The sequence below is a fragment of the Ovis canadensis genome, chromosome 19 (genome assembly GCF_042477335.2).
Source record: "Ovis canadensis isolate MfBH-ARS-UI-01 breed Bighorn chromosome 19, ARS-UI_OviCan_v2, whole genome shotgun sequence".
NCBI classification, from domain to species: domain Eukaryota; kingdom Metazoa; phylum Chordata; class Mammalia; order Artiodactyla; family Bovidae; genus Ovis; species Ovis canadensis.
Window position 1 is genome coordinate 36,309,295 of NC_091263.1, and position 17,334 is coordinate 36,326,628.

General features: G+C 46.7%; 1 protein-coding gene across 3 annotated transcripts in view; it reads right to left on the reverse strand.

Moving 5' to 3' along the window:
• The window catches only part of ITPR1 (inositol 1,4,5-trisphosphate receptor type 1), a 348,152-nt gene that overhangs the window by 156,110 nt on the left and 174,708 nt on the right, over positions 1 to 17,334 (reverse strand). For all 3 annotated transcript variants that reach the window (XM_069561814.1, XM_069561813.1, XM_069561815.1), the window contains 10 exons: positions 16,602 to 16,853; positions 15,797 to 15,938; positions 15,077 to 15,230; positions 12,547 to 12,734; positions 9,014 to 9,152; positions 8,295 to 8,349; positions 5,368 to 5,533; positions 5,084 to 5,254; positions 4,341 to 4,406; positions 3,087 to 3,224 (listed from right to left, as the gene is read on the reverse strand). In XM_069561814.1, coding sequence (XP_069417915.1) covers positions 3,087 to 3,224; positions 4,341 to 4,406; positions 5,084 to 5,254; positions 5,368 to 5,533; positions 8,295 to 8,349; positions 9,014 to 9,152; positions 12,547 to 12,734; positions 15,077 to 15,230; positions 15,797 to 15,938; positions 16,602 to 16,853 — 1,471 coding nt within the window. The remainder of the gene's footprint in view (positions 1 to 3,086; positions 3,225 to 4,340; positions 4,407 to 5,083; positions 5,255 to 5,367; positions 5,534 to 8,294; positions 8,350 to 9,013; positions 9,153 to 12,546; positions 12,735 to 15,076; positions 15,231 to 15,796; positions 15,939 to 16,601; positions 16,854 to 17,334) is intronic.

Sequence of the window (17,334 nt, forward strand, 5' to 3'; positions counted from 1 at the left end):
ACCTTTCGGTTTCCTCATCTGTAACAAGGAGCTGATAAAGGACACACTTCCTATTGTGGTTATGAAGATTAAATGAGAAAATTCATGTTAAGTGCTTAGACCATAACGACTCATTAAATGTTAGCTGCTGTTACTGGTCTAGACTAAGGGTCAGCAAACTTTTTTCTTAGAGGTCCAGATATATACTTCAGGGCTTTATGGGTCAAAAAGCAAAACAGAGGACATTATGCACAAACCTATATAACCCCTAAAAATTTAACTATTCAAAAACGTACATGTGTGTACCTATGGATGATTCATGTTGATGTTTGGCAGAAAACAACACAATACTGTAAAGCAATTGTCCTTCAATTAAAAATAAATAAAGCTAAAATTGAAAGCAAAACAAAACGTAGCAACCATTCTTGTCTCCAGCACTATATAAAAACAGGCGGTAGGCTGGAGGTGATCCATGTCTGCAGTTTGCCCACTCTGATTTAGACCACAGCCTTGTGAGAAAGTAGAACACTTCTGCCAGGAACACTGATGGAAGGAACCCAGACTCTCAGGGTGACAACTGAACAAAGCAGAAGATTGAAAGAGGACGCTGACAGCCAGTCTCAGAACAACAGAGCAGGCATTACATTTGTCTCTCATTTACAGAGAGAGGGGCAAAGTTTCTAAGCTCTAAGAAATCAGAGGGTCTGGGACAGAGACACACCACAGCAGCCTTGAACCACTGTGCATTCTTCCCTTTCTTCACCTACTAAAGGAATCTGCTGGCAGACAAGCTAACTAAAAGCTTGTGCCATTCAAAGCAGATTTTTACAGGGCAAGGACCTCACAAAGACATAACACGAACTTACCTGTTAGTAAGAGTCCCTCCGCTGTTCTTACACAATGGGGTGGCTGTATCCATCCAAAACCCAGACAAAGTATACACACACACACACACAATGTTCTGCCTTTGAGTCACCAATTCCAGCTGAATCTGGTTCCTATAGATCCCTCCAACACTTCTCTGAGAATGAATGTCTCTCATTAAGGAAACAGGTTACTGGGAGGCAAAGCCAAGGCCAGCAACCTTTCTCCTGACATTCTCCACATAGAGGGAGAAATATCCACTTGCTGGTTCGAGTCCAAATATCGCCAAGTTTGGATGACACCCACATCCATCTATATCAATTCCAGGTTACTGAAGCACCTGACCTATCGAAGGGATTAAACTTGTACTTTTATTTGTGGCTGGTGAAAAGCCTGACCCATCAGACTCACATGGGCCCTGTGACTAAGGATATGGCCTCGGGAGGGAACTTCCTAAGGTGCAGGGTAGGGAGTAAAGGTGAGGAGCAGGTGGGGCGGAAGGTGAGCCATCCAAGGCCCAGGCTCCCACAGATGAGCTGAGCAGGCTCTGCCATGTGCAGCTGGGCCTTCCAGACAAGTTTCTAAACCTTTCTGGCTCCAGTCCTCTCATCTAAAATGGGGCACCTACCTCCTCTGGATGTTCTGAGGATTAAATGAGAGAATAATGTAAAAGCCTCAGCATAGGGCCTGGTACCTGGCAAGCAATGGGCAGGAAACCTCCCTCAGGTGACTTCACTAGGGAGCCTCTGGGAGTCACTGGGCAATTCAACAGCCCAGCACCTAAGTCTCAACTCTAAACCTCCCCAGCCTCAGTCCCCTCATCCATCAAGTGGCAACACCATGAGCGCCACACTGGGTTTTAGAAGCTTGAATGAATGCTTTCATTTCATTCTACTGGACACTGTTATTCTTTGTATTTATTTATTATTATTTTTTAGCCATACTACACTGCATGTAGGATCTTAATTTCCCAGCTAGAGACTGAACCGATGCTCCCTAGAGTGAAAGAACAGAGGCCCCCTAACCACTGGGCCACCAAGGAAGCCCTGAATGGATGCCTCTGTCAGGTCGATGCTCTCCTGCTTCCCTCCATCCCATCACTGCTGCTGCTGCTGCTGCTAAGTCGCGTCAGTCGTGTCCGACTCCGTGCGACCCCATAGACGGCAGCCCACCAGGTTCCCCCGTCCCTGGGATTCTCCAGGCAAGAACACCAGAGTGGGTGGCCATTTCCTTCTCCCATGCATGAAAGTGAAAAGTGAAAGTGAGGTCTCTCAGTCATGTCTGACTTTTAGCCACCCCATGGACAGCAGCCTACCAGGCTCCTCAGTCCATGGGATTCTCCAGGCAAGAGTACTGGAGTGGGGTGCCATTGCCTTCTCCCATCCCATCACTAGCAATGCCAAATACTAACACGAAAAATGAGAGACGCAGCTTAGTTTCTATCAACAGAAAATAAGACTTAGACTGAGCAGAATCCAACAGATCGAACCTAACCAGCTGTCAGCACACAGCGAGGACTTCGAGTGGGCAAGTCCTATGTCTCCACATGCATTTATAGCTTGCAGTGCTTCCAAGGCTGACTAACAAGGCAGACGAAACTATACAGCATGTATTTATTAAGCTTTGGTGATCCAGTATCTCTGATGTGGGAGGACAGCTTTCTCTGGCTCTCCTGAACTCACCAGTTCATACCCCTGCTCTGAAAGTAGAAAACTGCAGTCCCTGTGATTGTGGGGGGTTCATAATTTATCACTTACGCTAATTTGATTTCATAATCATGCATGTGACCTGGGGGAGTTATTGATGGCCATGTCACAAGCTCTTCTAAAACACACTGGATTCAAAACAACAAACAGCTTTTACAACTCTTTAAAAAAAAAGAAAACAAGTATACAGTACAGAGTCCACATGCAGGGACAGCTCTGTCCACCGGACCTTTGTACTCAGACCAAGCTGCCCCCCTCCGGCCTGGCAGGGGAGTGAGGAGAGAACAGACAGACTCCTCCTTCTTTATAGAGTTCTAGAAGCAGAGGGAGCTTATGGGGGGTTTCACTGTATTGCTACCATGCTCTGTTTGTTTCATGTCAATTACCTAAGACTGCTTCACAGTTGACAGTCATCACACATCAGCTTCATTTCTTCACCAACCGTTCCCAAGTGTGAAGGGTATAGGGAAACCCAGGAACCCGCCCCCTTGGAGCAGCAGCCGTGGGGTCAGGCTGCAGGGAGGGGGCGATGCCCACCTTCTCGTAGGGGATCTGCAGCAGCTCCAGCACCACGGCGTGGGCGCCCATGTTCCGGAGCAAGCGCTGTTGCTGCTTCCTGCTCTTCCGCACGGATGCGCTCTCTTGAACACAGAGTTTGCTGAGTCGGATCAAAATCTGGCAGGAAGAAAGATCAAAGTTTCTCCTCAATCCACATCTCTGTTCTGAGGATCTAACCTACAGCCTGGCCACGATAGTTCCTGATATCTCACTGTGTACATGGAATTTGCAAAGAGAAGAGATCTCAAGCATTCTTACCTCCCCCTACCATCCTCCAAAAGTTACTTCTGTGAGTGATGGATGTGTTAATTAACTTGATTGTGGTAATGATTTCACTATGTATATATCAAATTATCACATTGTCAAGTATATTATAATTTTGTCACTTATACCTCAAAGTTTGAAAAAAAAGTTGTAAGAAACAAAAATCAATCTCAGAAAAGTAGGAAGCATAGTTGGAAGAAAGATTGCCTGGGGATGGTGTTGGCAGGAAGGTAAAAGGGACCACGATCCATTAAGAATGTAATAAGAGGGAAAGTTCTCTAACTTTAATCCACATATGGCTAAGAACAAGTCTTCCAGATTAACGACTGGATTACGGCTCCATTAGCAAGTGGGATGTTTCAGGTATCCTAAAATGGTATGGGGGCTTCCCTGTTGGTTCAGTGGTAAAGAATCTGCCTGCCGATGTAGGAGACGCAGATTCAGTACCTGGTCCGGGAAGATCCCCTGGAGAAGGAAATGGCAACCCACTCCAGTGTTCTTGCCTGGAAAATCCCATGGACAGAGGAGCCTGGTGGGCTACAGACCATGGGATTGCAAAAGAGCTGGACATGACTTAGCCACTAACCAACAACAAAAAAGGTATGACTCAGCACCACTGCCAAAAACTTGGGAAGAATTTGTTCTGGGGTAAAAAAAACACCAAACTTCCAACCTCTCAACTTCGAAGCATCCTATGCAAAGATTTCTAAAAAACTACGGTTCTCATTGGTGATACTACATGTCAGCAATCAAGATAAATCATTGATAATTTTACCACTTCACTCTTCTTCAATTGTAAGCCTTCAGAAGTATAGGTGCTGGCAGCCCCCATACAAGGTGAGGAAACAGAGCAGACACACACGATGCGGACTGAGGCCTGACACTGAGACCTATGCACTTGGCCTCAGAGGTCCTCTTTCCCTCTGTTAAACTTCGCACCACGGGAAAGGCTCAGGGGAGGGCACATACCTCTTTGACCACCCTGTAGTTGTAGCTGCTGGTGCTCTCATGCTGCTGTGACTTGTTATTCCCCTCCTAGGAACCAAAACGAACGTGACTGGGGTTTGCACAACTCTTGGGTTCCTGTCCATTTGTTAGGGTTAGATCACAATCTTGGAAGGAATAGGAATTTTTTCAGTGTTTTCCAGCCACCGTGGGGCTTCCCAGGTGGCGCTAGTGGTAAAGAATCCTACCAATTCAGGAAACACAAGAAATGTGGGTTTGATCCCTGGGTGCGGAAGATCTCTTGGAGGAGGGCATGGCAACCAACTCCAGTATTCTTGCCTGGAGAATCCCATGGATAGAGAAGCCTGGTGGGCAGCAGTCCACAAGGTCACAAAGAGTACACAACTGAGTGGCTGAGAACTAGCACTAGCTAGCTGTCCTGCTAGGTTTATGCCCGAGTCAATCCCTTGCTCACACTCAGCTCCCCGTGACGGATGTTATTTCACTGATTGGGAAAGGATGCTGGGCCAGGCATAGCTGGAGAACAGGTCCATTCTTCAAGGGGCACCTGGTGCCCAGGAGAGTCTGCAAGGGGCACCTGGTGCTATACTTCCTGGGAGAATGGCTATCACCCTGGTAACACGCAGACCTCTTGAGATCCCAGCCCATCCTAGCATCTACATTTTTACCTAAAACCAGAGGAGGACGTTCACTTGTTCCAGGAGCCCACGCATCTCCTCCGGCAACCTAACTTGCGTGTCACCCACCTCTGTCTTCTTATGTTCGTTTTCCCCAGATGCGCCATCCATGGCCTCGTCGGGGCCCTGCCCTTTGTACACCCAGAGCTCTGACTTCTCCACGATGGATCTCAACTGGTCCAGGTCTTGTTTGATCTGCTTGTAGTTATCGACATCTTGGCTGGTAACGAGCAGCTGAACCTGAACGAATGCAATCGACCAGGGGCACTCAATACCCTCTCAGACAGATGACGACCCCACCACCAATAACCCACACACACACACACGTGTGCACACACGGCCACCCAAGCTACCTGTTTGAAGGCCTGGAGGACCTCCTGTCTCTGACTGAAGTGCCGAAAGAGAAGCTGCAGGGCCCCCGACACCAGGGGTGGGTAGTCGTGCATCGTCAGGTGGAGCAGGACTCGGAGGAATGTTCTGCCGCCGTGGTCATCCAGGTCCAGCGGGGTGTTCTCCTCACTGAGGGGAGAGGTAACGTGAGCCACAGACGCCCCCACCCGCAGCCGTGGGCCCAGACACACCTCACTTGGCGAGATCCCCCACTCTATGGCCGATCTCAGCAGACCTGGCTATTAAATAACTCCTTTAACAATACCATCTTGTTTCATCTTCAACTGTATTCCGAGGGGAGGGGACAGTTATGGTGTCACAGCTGCCAAATGTTTAACCAAAGTCCCCGCCTTCCCACAGTGACAGGCCTGGCTTTGCAAACTCTCCCACCAGATGTTCTGCTGCTGGGCACCCCCATGGTTTCAGAGCCGTGCACAGTTGTGTTTCTCCAGAGTTACTAGTTTGTTTTTTATTTAAGATGCTAGTGCCAAGAAACCATCTGTGGTGGAGGGACAGGTTTTCAAGGTCTAGCCTGTACCATATCCCCAATCGTGCACTTGGATGGGGTCACAGGGGCCAACAAATGTGTGCGCTCAGTCGTGTCCAACTCTTTGCGACCCCATGGACTGTAACCTGCCAGGCTTCTCTGTCCATGGGATTCTCCAAGCAAGAATACTGGAGTGGGTGGCCGTTCCCTTCTCCAGGGGGTCTTCACCACCCCCAGGGATCGAACCTGCCTTGTGCATCTCCTGCATTGACAGGCAAATTCTTTACCACTGCACCACCTGGAAAAAGGGGAAATCACTAGACCATTCAGGTATGGTGGTGGTTTAATCGCTAAGTCGTATTTGACTCTTGTGACCCCATGGACTGCAGGCCGCCAGGCTCCTCTGTCCATCGGATTCTCCAGGCAAGAATGCTGGAGTGGGTTGCTCGTTCCTTCTCCAGGAGATCTTCCCGACACAGGAATCGAACCCAGGTCTCCTGCACTGCAGGCAGATCCTTTACCGACTGAGCTATGACAGAAGCCCACCTGCACCATCTGAGAAGCCCCCCAGTTGCCATGAAGGTGCCCAAAGATTCACTTATCTTGTCTCAAGCTGGCAGCAAGTAGTTTGGTCCCACAGGCCCCACTTTGAGAAGTGTTGCCTTGAGTCATCCCCACTCAGTGCTTTTCTAGCTTCCTAGCTGGGGTAAATCAGTATATTACCAAGGCTTCTCCCAATATCTACGCTACGTTGATTGTGTGCTACTTACACAACCAAAAATTTAATAAGCAAGTCCTGGTGCTAAGGGCAGGCCACCGTGAACCTGAGCACTGTCACTGAGGGTCTGGGCCTGTATTGTGTTTACAATCAAATGAAGGTCAAATGCTGAGACCTTCATAGCTGCAGACCAGCAAGGGAGGCCTAGATAGGACTTAGTACATAAATCCTCTGTTTGCACTATGCGCTCCAGAAAGGTGTAAAGAAGCTTTCATAGCCCTTCAACACCAGAAAAGCAGTAGAGAGCCAAGACACCGCCCAGCAGATTGAAGTGGCACCAGGCTGAACTCAAAACTCCCTGAGTTTCGGAACAGCAATCTTTTCCATAGAGTAAGTAATGCTGCTGACTCAAATTTCACAATGACATTCAGCACTAAGACAGTGAACATCAGTTCACCCTCTCTGGTCTAAACACCCTTATGTAGGTTCCTCCCACACTGACACTGGGCTTAGCCAGGTGATCTGCTTGGACCAATAGGACATTAGCAACATGATGCAAGCAGATGCTTGCTTAGTGCTTGTGCATTGTTGGTCTAGCCTCTTGGGGCCTTCGCACATAGAGCCAGTTACCAAGCTATGCAGAAGCCCAAAATATCCACGTGCAAAGACAGAGAAGTCCCAGCCTTAAAGGCATCGCCTCCAAGGAGCCAGAAATGCAAAGAAAGCAACATGGATGTGCCAACCCCAATCACTAGCTACTGTGGTTGCATGACAGACCCAACAGTGATCAGCAGAAGAACCATCTAGCTGAGCCCCAGTCAACCACAGGGTTGTGAGAGGCAATAAAATGACAGTTTTAATCCATTTTTCTTTAGCTGTCCTGGGTCTTTGTTACCATGTGCGAGCATGGGCTCAGTAGCTGTGACTCTCACGCTCCAGAGAGTGGACTTCAGTAGCTGCAGCACATGGGGCTTAGATGCCCCATGAGATGTGGAATCTTCTCCGAACAGGTATTGAACCTGCATCCCCTGCACTGACAGATGGATTCTTAACCACTGGACCACCAGGGAAGTCCTTAATCCATTAAGTTTTGATTGTCAAAAGCAATACTTAACTGAAGCAAATGTGCATATACCAAGAGTTATACATACAGGGTGTTTATACCAAGTTTGCAGGTGTTTGAGTCGTATAGGGATTTGAGTCTCATAATGATGTTTACAGTCAACAGTGAGCAATCTCATCTTTTAGGAAAGGGTTCACACATCAATTTCAGGCTACAGACAATGAAAGAACTGCATGCCTGTTTTTATTCTTGCTGCTGCTTGGCTTCTAAAGAGCTTGGGGGTGCCTGCAGCCCAGTAGCACCCATGAGCATGCTTTCTGCACTCTGTTTTGAGCCCCCTCTTTCTTTCAACATTATTTCCTCACTGTTTAAGAAAGTCTTGTAATGTGTATACTTTGGGAAACCTTCTTCAATTCTTTCTGCTGTAGGCAGGAAACACATATACGAAGCCAACTAAGATCACTCTGACCTGAGTTCTAGAAGTTATAAAGTGAGCAGGCAAACAACCTAAACCCAAGGACTAAACCTTTCTGAGTCCAAGGAGAAGTCTTTGAGAGCTAATAGAGAGGAGCCTCCTCCATCTCAGAACCACCTACAGAACAGCAACTGAAAATATACTTTCCTTCCTCCGAAGATGCCCTCAGCTTGTTCTTCAATGTGTTCAAAGTCAAGAGCACCTGAAGAGTTAGAGAGAAGAGAACTTCAGATGCAGGAAGGAATGAAAACGTGCTGCCTGTGAACTTCCCTCCCAAACACCCTTGCCTCTGCTCATGGATTAACCTCAAGTTTTCCAGCTTCTTTTACTGAAAAGCTCTGAAGCCAGGTCAACCTGGATCACACTGTCCACTGGCTCCAGGTTTCGACTCAGTGCATGACCCCTTGTGAGAGGCACTACCTCCTTCCAAGGAGCCTCAGACCTTGCTAGGTGGGCTTATTTCTACTACTATCTTTCTCTTATCCATCACCACTATATCCTGGGCAGGGAAAAACTTCTACCCAGAGTAAAAGCTGCTAGCGGACAGTCAATTTTCTCGGAGAATTTTGTTTTGGGTGTTTTTTTTTTTCCAGTCTTTCACACAACCGTAACATTAGAACCCTCAGCTGTCTTACGACTAAGACACTCAAAGATGGAAGAAATAAGATCTACTCCAGAAGGAATCTGGGCTCTTGCAATTATTTGTTTGCCCCAAATGGGTAACTCCCAGGATGTTTTCTAAAATATAGTCACCTTCAAATATATTCACATTTTATCCTTGTTCTAGAACGTACTCTCTGGACTTTCAGCTTTCAGTAGACCCGGGTCCCATTTCACGGCAGAAATCCCATCCTGGCATCGCTCACCTGGCACGTTACTTGGTCCTTCTTGGCTGCTGTTTCCGGAGGATGTTTCTGAAGTCTGGGAATTGCTTTCATCAAACTCCCGCTTAAATATACACAGGAGGCAGGAGATCCTATAATCCAACCTCACATTCAAAATAAACTAGAGATTCAAGTGGAAATGGAAACAGATTGGTTACATTAGCATACCACCTGGAACACCCCGCCAAACCGCTGCACTCTGGCTGGGCCTGGTATCTGCTGCACCAATTACCTTAAACACTAAGTGAGCCAAATATTTGGCTTAAGATTTCAACAGTCTTCAAAGACTTGCATGGGATATATCAATTCTGCCCACAGCACCTTAAGCTTCTAGTAAAAACTTCAGCATCCCGGCAATTAATTTAATAATCAGAACAATAAATCACTCACTTCCCACTCCATCCTCTATAAAACATTACTTTATTTCAGCAAGTATCGAATGCCGACGCTGAGTCTTAACAAGGGCGGAGTTGGCTGCTTTTAAGTGAACTGACAGAGAAAAATGCGTTTTCCGTACTGAGAATTAGCTTGGCTCTTTATTCTCTATGAATGACTGTTTTCTTTGATGTAGATACAAACTCTTGGGCTCCCTCTTCTTTCACTCCCTGTGCTCCCTCCCCATCCGCTCCAACACAAGGATGCTTTTTCCATGATTGTGGCTGGAGCCAAAAAACAAAGATCAGTCAACGACTCGAAACTGTAAAAGGACCTTACCGACCGTCTCTTCTCTCTCATCTCTGCCCCACCCTCCTGGCGAGTTTACCCAATCCCAGGACTGTGGTCACCTCTTCGAGACTGCAACAGGTTCTTGGTTTATCTTCCAAGTTTTTGTTCCCCGCTGCACCATGAAGTTTGTTGGATTCTAGTTCCCTGACCAAGGATTGAGCCCAGGCCCTCAGCAGTGAAAGCACGGGGTATTAACCATTGGACCATGAGGGAAGTCCCTATCTTTTAAACTCTTGGTCTACACTTCCTGACTGACTACTGGGCATCCCCTTCAGGGTCCTCCCGGTGTCTCAAACTCAGGACTGTACCAAACGAACTGTCCATTCTGCCTGGCTTCTCTTGCCCCCAGTCAGTCTCGGGACCTTCCACGCACGCGCGCGCGCGCACACACACATCTCAATGACGAAGCCCTGCTGGCTCTGTCTCTGCCACTCCTCAGGACCTCTCCCCTGCTGCATTTCACCCTGCTCACAGCCGCTCCCTCCCACCTCCGTCATTACACTACCAAATTACCAGGTCTACCTCCCAAAGGTGTTTCTTCTTAGGTTAGCTCCCCGCTTGAGAACAGTCAAAGGCTCCCCCAGAATCAAGTCCTAACACTTCAGGCACCCAAAATTTTCCAGAGTCTGCCTTTCCAACCTCATTTCTGATAACTTCCTTTCAGCACACGCCACGCCCCTGCCCAAGGAGAAGGGCTTACTGACTCAACCTACTCCACCCGTCTGAAAACAGCCCCTTGTTTCTATACAACACCTGTCCATGGCTAAAGGCTCAGATAAAATCTTACCTCCTCTTTAAAATCTCCTTTGGTCCTTACTAAACGGGATCACCAGACCCACCAGTATATCAGAATGTTTTTCTCATGGCTTTATTTCCATGTACACACAGCTTCATCATACCTCCTTTTCCTATTAGACTTTAAACACCCTGGAGACAGAGGCCCTGTCCAAACTGTCTGTGCTTTCCTCATACAGCCCCTCATCTAGCCAGGCAAAGTGCCTGCATGTTGTAGATCAGTAAGTATTTGCTGAAAGAATCCATCAATTAAATGTTCTCAGATTATTACAGTAATCACTACAGTGAGTAGACCTCAAGATGTAACCAATTTTCACATCACATCAATTCTGATAAACACACATGACATCCACATACTTGGGACCTGTACGCCACGGCCTGAAATCTTTGAAATCTTTCCCTACTTTTGCTCAGACATAAATTCAATGAGTTCCCTGTACTTAAATCGTTCTTTATTGGCTTCAGTAATTATTTTGAGGAGTTCCACTGTTGCTTTCAAACCATCAGTTAACTGTGATTTTAGAATTTTAAAAAATCCTTCCATCTGTAAATATGCATATTTCTCCCCTCCATCTCAGCTCCTCATCTCCTCCATCCTTTCTGGGGTTGAGATCAGGCAGTGTGGGATAAAAGAGAAAGGTGACTACAGCATTCTTTTCATTAAGGAGCAGCTAATTTTGTTAATGAATTAAAAACTCCCAGGGAGCAGAAAGAGGAAAACATAATTTGTTGGAAGGCTGGAAGGTTCGCATAGGAAGCAGAGAGCTTCCATCCCCTCTTCCCTAGGCCAGGACTTTGCTTCTACAATTATCCTCTCTCCTCTTTTTCAGTAAGTCCCCCCTCTCAACATGATCACTTCCATTCAGCATACAATCTTGCTGATATCCCTTAACTTAAATATGACCAACAATCACCTTGCAGCCCCTACCACCGACTTTTCTCTGTGCATCTTTACAGCAAATCCACTCAGGACAATTTTATGCCCTGACTTCCCACTTCATCTTCTCCCGTTCCTTCTTGACCTTGACCTGTTTCCAGACTTGCCAACTGTGCTTCCACCTCGGGTCTCTGCATTTATTATTCCCTCTCGGGGTCTCAGAGACTCTTTCCCTAAATATGAGTTCCCTCACTGCTCTCTGAATGGGAAGACCTTCTCTGACAATTTCATCAAAACATGTACCCACAAGGGCCTCCAAACAGTCTTGGCTCTCTTTTATACTTTAACATCCTTGGTACATACACTGTTATATGCCTATGTGTTTTTGTGTGCTAAGTTGCTTCAGTCATGTCTGAGTCTTTGTGACTGTTTGGACTATAACCCACCAGGTGTCTCTGTCCATGGGATTCTCCAGGCAAGACTACTGGAGTGAGCTGCCATGCCCGCCTCCAGGGGACCTTCCCGACCCAGGATCGAACCCCCATCTCTCTTGTCTCCTGCTTTGGCAGGCAAGGATTCTTTACCACTGGTGCAACCTGGGAAGCCCTTATGCGCTTATGCCCCCTATCAAAATGTAAGCGGGAATGACTCTATTCATTGCTGGATTTTCAGTGCTTAAAAGTACTTGGCATGGAATCAGTATCAAGAAGTATTCGTTGAATATAGTAATGGATGAAGAAGGGAGAAAGGGAAGGCTTGAGGGAGGAGTTACAAACTTTATGGAACTTTGAACTGAGTTATGAACAAAAAGCAGGGATCTCAGCTACGGACAGAGTGTGAGTGAATTCTGAGCAAACGGACAGTATGGCTGACAGCAGAGACCAACGATGAGGGAAAGCGAGGGTAGCTGCTGGCCGTCTGGCATGGCTGGCAGGACAGGGCGTGTGGGGGACGGACAGGAGATGACAAGCAGTAAGAGGGCCAGTTCAGAAATGGCACCCGAGGATCTACCTCCACTCTCTTCCCAAAAGCCTGGGGCTCCATCAAAGCACGGCCACTGCACACAGATGCCCCCCTGTGAAGCACACTCCTGCCCCTACTTCTGGCCCATGATTACCTGGAGTATTTCAATGATCTTCAGCTTGGTGTCCATCACCATGATGTCCTCCTTCTCCGGCTCGGCCTGTTTCACGTTGCCCTCAGGGGCGGTGGCCGTGGGTGTCATGGGCAGGAAGCCTCCTCCCCGGAGCACCACCTGGGTCATCAGCTCTCCGACCCCATGGATGGACCGCATCACGTTACTGCCTAGGAAGGGCCAGGACAGACCCTGGTCACGACAGACCCCGGTCACGACAGACCCCTGGAGCACACTCTGGGGCACACCTGGCCAGGGACAGAGGCTCTTCAGGACAAGTCATTTCACATGTCTCTGTCCCAATACATTCTATGACCCTGGGAACCTGATGGGTTAATACCTATCAAAACTTCAGGGCTTACCATGGAAGACAGTATGGAGATTTCTTAAAAAACTAGGAATAAAAGCACCATATGACCCAGCAATCCCACTCCTAGGCATATACCCTGAGGAAACCAAAATTGAAAAAGACACATGTACCCCAATGTTCACTGTAGCACTATTTACAATAGCTAGGACATGGAGGCAACCTAGATGTCCATTGACAGATGAATGGATAAAGAAGCTGTGGTACATATACACAATGGGAATATTACTCAGTCATAAACATGAATGCTTTTGAGTCAGTTTTAAAGAGGTGGACAAACCTAGAGCCTATTATACAGAGTGAAGTAACTCAAAAGGAGAAATATAAATATCATATACTGACACATATGTATGGAATCTAGAATGATGGTACTGATGAATTTATTTGCAGGGCAGCAATGGAGAAACCAGAGAAGGCAATGGCACCCCACTCCAGTACTCTTGCCTGGAAAATCCCATGGACGGAGGAGCCTGGAAGGCTGCAATCCATGGGGTCGCTGAGGGTTGGACACAACTGAGTGACTTCACCTTCACTTTTCACTTTCATGTATTGGAGAAGGAAATGGAAACCCACTCCAGTGTTTTTGCCTGGAGAATCCCAGGGACGGGGGAGCCTGGTGGGCTGCTGTCTATGGGGTCGCACAGAGTCGGACACGACTGAAGTGATTCAGCATAGCAATGGAGAAACAGACATAGAGAACAGACTTGTGGACACAGGGAGGGGGAGGAGAGGGTGAGATGTATGGAGAGAGTAACATGGAAACTTGCATTGCTGCTAAGTCGCTTCAGTCGTGTCCAACTCTGTGCTACCCCGTAGATGGCAGCCCACCAGGCTCCTCCATCCCTGGGATTCTCCAGACAAGAATATTGGAGTGGGTTGCCATTTCCTTCTCCCATGCATGAAAGTGAAAGTGAAGTCGCTCAGTCATGTCCGACTCTTAGAGACTCCATGGACTGCAGCCCACCAGGCTCCTCCATCCATGGGATTTTCCAAGCAAGAGTATTGGAGTGGGGTGCCATTGCCTTTTCCTGGAAACTTACATTACCATATGTAAAATAGATAGCCAATAGGAATTGGAAGTATGACTCAGGGAACTCAAACAGGGGCTCTGCGACAATCTAGAAGGGTGGGATGGGGAGGGAGATGGGAGGGATGTTCGGGAGGGAGGGGACATGGGTGTACCTATGGCTGATTCTTATTGATGTTTGATGTAAAAACCACAAAATTCTGTAAAGCAATTATCCTTCAATAAAAAAATAAAGTGGCAAAAAAAAAAAATTCAGGGTTTAAGGAAGTAGGTGAAAGAGCGTGGGCTTTGAAACTGCCCTAAGGAGCAATTTTATGTGTTAAATCACCCGCCCAATTGTATGGCCACCCACTGCATGCCTGCTGCTGTGCACAGAACTAGAAACACAGGAGTTAACAAGACGTACATCCTGTGCTGCACCAACAGCCACCTGATCTTGAGGGCACTGTGCCACCCGTGAGGGTCAGTTTATTCCACTATAGAAGGAGAAAACCCAGCTCAACTGACAGGATCACGTGGCGAATGACTGAGCACAGGCCCTAACAGGCAGTAGGATGCAAGTAGACGTACTTTTTCTATTCCAGCTGGAGAGACTAGCTGAACAATAATCCACATGTGAGTACCTAGTATGTGTCCACTACGACACTAAAACAGAGGAGAAAAACAAACACATCAAGGCAGATTTTCCTACTCACAAATTGGAAACAGGCTACCCAGACACAGTCTGGATTTCATTTACTCACATACGAACATAAGCACAGATCATCACGGCACATCAAGAACAGTGAAAGCACATAAGCTTCCAGCTGTGAGGCAACTTTCAAATGGTGCAGTGGAATATGCAACTTCATTTACAAATGTAAAAACTACAGCAAAGTGTTAATAATCATTGACTCTGAGTCATGGGTCCATAGGTGTCCACTCTACTCTTCTTTCCACTTTTATTTATATCTGAAAATGTTCGTAAAGTCAAGAAAAGGACGAAGAAAGGATGTGACATCACGTGGTAATGCGACATCACGTGGTAAGCATGGCAGAGACAGGAGGAGGGGCAAGTGCGTCCCCACGTGTGGGCACCATCAGAGCCCCCCTCCTCAGCTTCTCCACACTGTTCTCACCTTTATTCTCCTCTCCCTTCGCCATCTTGCTGATGGGGAAGATTGTGGTCACGTGCACACAGTCCAATATGGCCAGGAGGATTTTGGTTAATCGGAGAAGGTCAGAGAAGTTGTAGAAACCAAAGTATATGAGATTCCTAGCTAGGTTGACAACCTATTGTATTTAAAAGAGAGAGGAGGGAGATGGATTAATTAAACAGTATCCTTCAGTTCCATTTCAGGTGGACTATTTTATAAATGACTGATTCTGACCTTCTTTACCATAAGAGAAGTCATTTAATTTACTTGCAGTTTCTGATCAAATTTAATTTAGTTTCATAAGGAGAAAAAATAAGAAATGGAAACCTGCAAAGCTGCTGATCTGTTCTGATGACTGGTGAATAAAAAACCAACCTCATCACTAGGTCTGTGTAGCTTCCCAAAGATAATAGAGGGCAAGCCAAGGTACACCCAACAAGGACAGATAACATTGCAATGCTTGGAAATCTAACTCCTAAAAAGGCAAAGTGGTTGCAAAGAAAAATATTCAACTCAAAGGTAATAAGGATTTGTGTCCCTCAAACGATTAATCTATGACAGATCCTAAGCACAGTCTGGTTTCTTTCCTGTCACTTTTAATACAACGTACAGAGCATACATAATGTTCTATCATTTTACACGATTTAATTCACCACATGTATGTTTCTTACAAAACATACAGATCACTTCACCATGAGTTACCTCAAACGTAAGTTTATTTTTCTCCTTATCAGAGAAAGGGAACCTCTGACACACCACATCTCTTAAATATTCCTCCACAAATTCCATGGTCTGAGCGAACCTTTCCTTAATTTCATCTTTGGAGGCTCCACTACTATCGTAGCTGAAAGGAAAGGAGAAAGAAAAGGCAATCAAAGGTCAAGTTCCTCCCAGTGAGGCTTTCCCTGTTTGCTTAGCCCCTAAAGCCAGAACCACCCACCCCAACACTTCCCACCATCTTGTCCCTATTTACTTTCCCTGCTCAGCAACGACCACTAACGTATATATTTTAGTCCTTTATCTTAGTTATTGTCTGTCTTTCCCCACTAGTGTAAACATAGTTTTCTTTTTTTTTTTTCTTTTCTGGCCACGTCACACAGCATGTGGGAGCCTAGTTGCCCGACCAGGAATTAAACTCACACCCCCACAGTTGGAAGTGCAGAGTCTTAACCAGCAAACCACTAAGTCCAATATGCTTTTCTTGTTTATTCCCAGATAGATTCTTTAAGCCTGGCAGGCAGGAGACACTTTAAGTATTTGCTGAATAAAACAGACAAACAAGGTATAAAAGGGCAATCATACCATCTTTTACCTTCTTGAGGGAAGAAATAATGCTTGCTATCCTTAATTACATTTTCATTAAAAAAAAAAAAAGACAGTCTTTCTTCTCTGATTGAACTAGACTTAACCTGACCATAAGGCCTTTGTCTTCTGCTACACAGAACACTTCAGCTAAGACATTTTAAAGCAATATGAAGTCTTAACAGGGCAAAGAAGCCAGGCTCACTCATCAATGGCAATCTCGGAGGGGATCTCAGACCAGAGGCGGGCGTATTTCACGGGGGTGACCTGCTCCTGAGGGTCTCGGTCCACGTGCATGTGGAGCATGAGACGGCAGAAGGACGCCCGCAGGTCGTAGGGCAGGTTCTCGTCGGACATGCAGCGGAGAATGAGATCCACGTCCAGCTGGCCCGAGATCTCGTTGATGGCAAGGTACTGGCGGTCCAGGCACATCCTCGCAAAGAGGTTCAGCTGGTACCTGAGAAAAGGAAAGTTGCAGAGAGCTCACACTTCCAGAAACACACAGCAGGAGTCAGAGGAGGGGCCCAGATCTCATAGGACTGGTATATGGCCACGTGAACTTGTACATCAACACTCTTCACCTGGTTGTGTACACCCAAGTCTGGCTTCTGTATCCGGCAGAAAAAAGAACAGTTCAAGCTATGCCAACAGTCACACATGTCTATCCCATGTGGGAGTACCTACATGGCTAGTTGATTCCATTTTGCCCATATTTTATAAGATGGGGGAGAAAAAATGAAAAATCATTTTCATTAGGGTGAAAACGATTATCTATTTCCTTAGTTATGCCTTTTAAAAAATATTTATTTGGCTGTGCCTGGTCTTAGTTGGGGCACAAAGGATTCTCAGTCTTCACTGTGGCATGCAAACTCTTAGTTGTGGCATGTGGGATCTAGTTCCCTGATCAAGGATCAAACCCAGGCCTCCACCATTGGGAG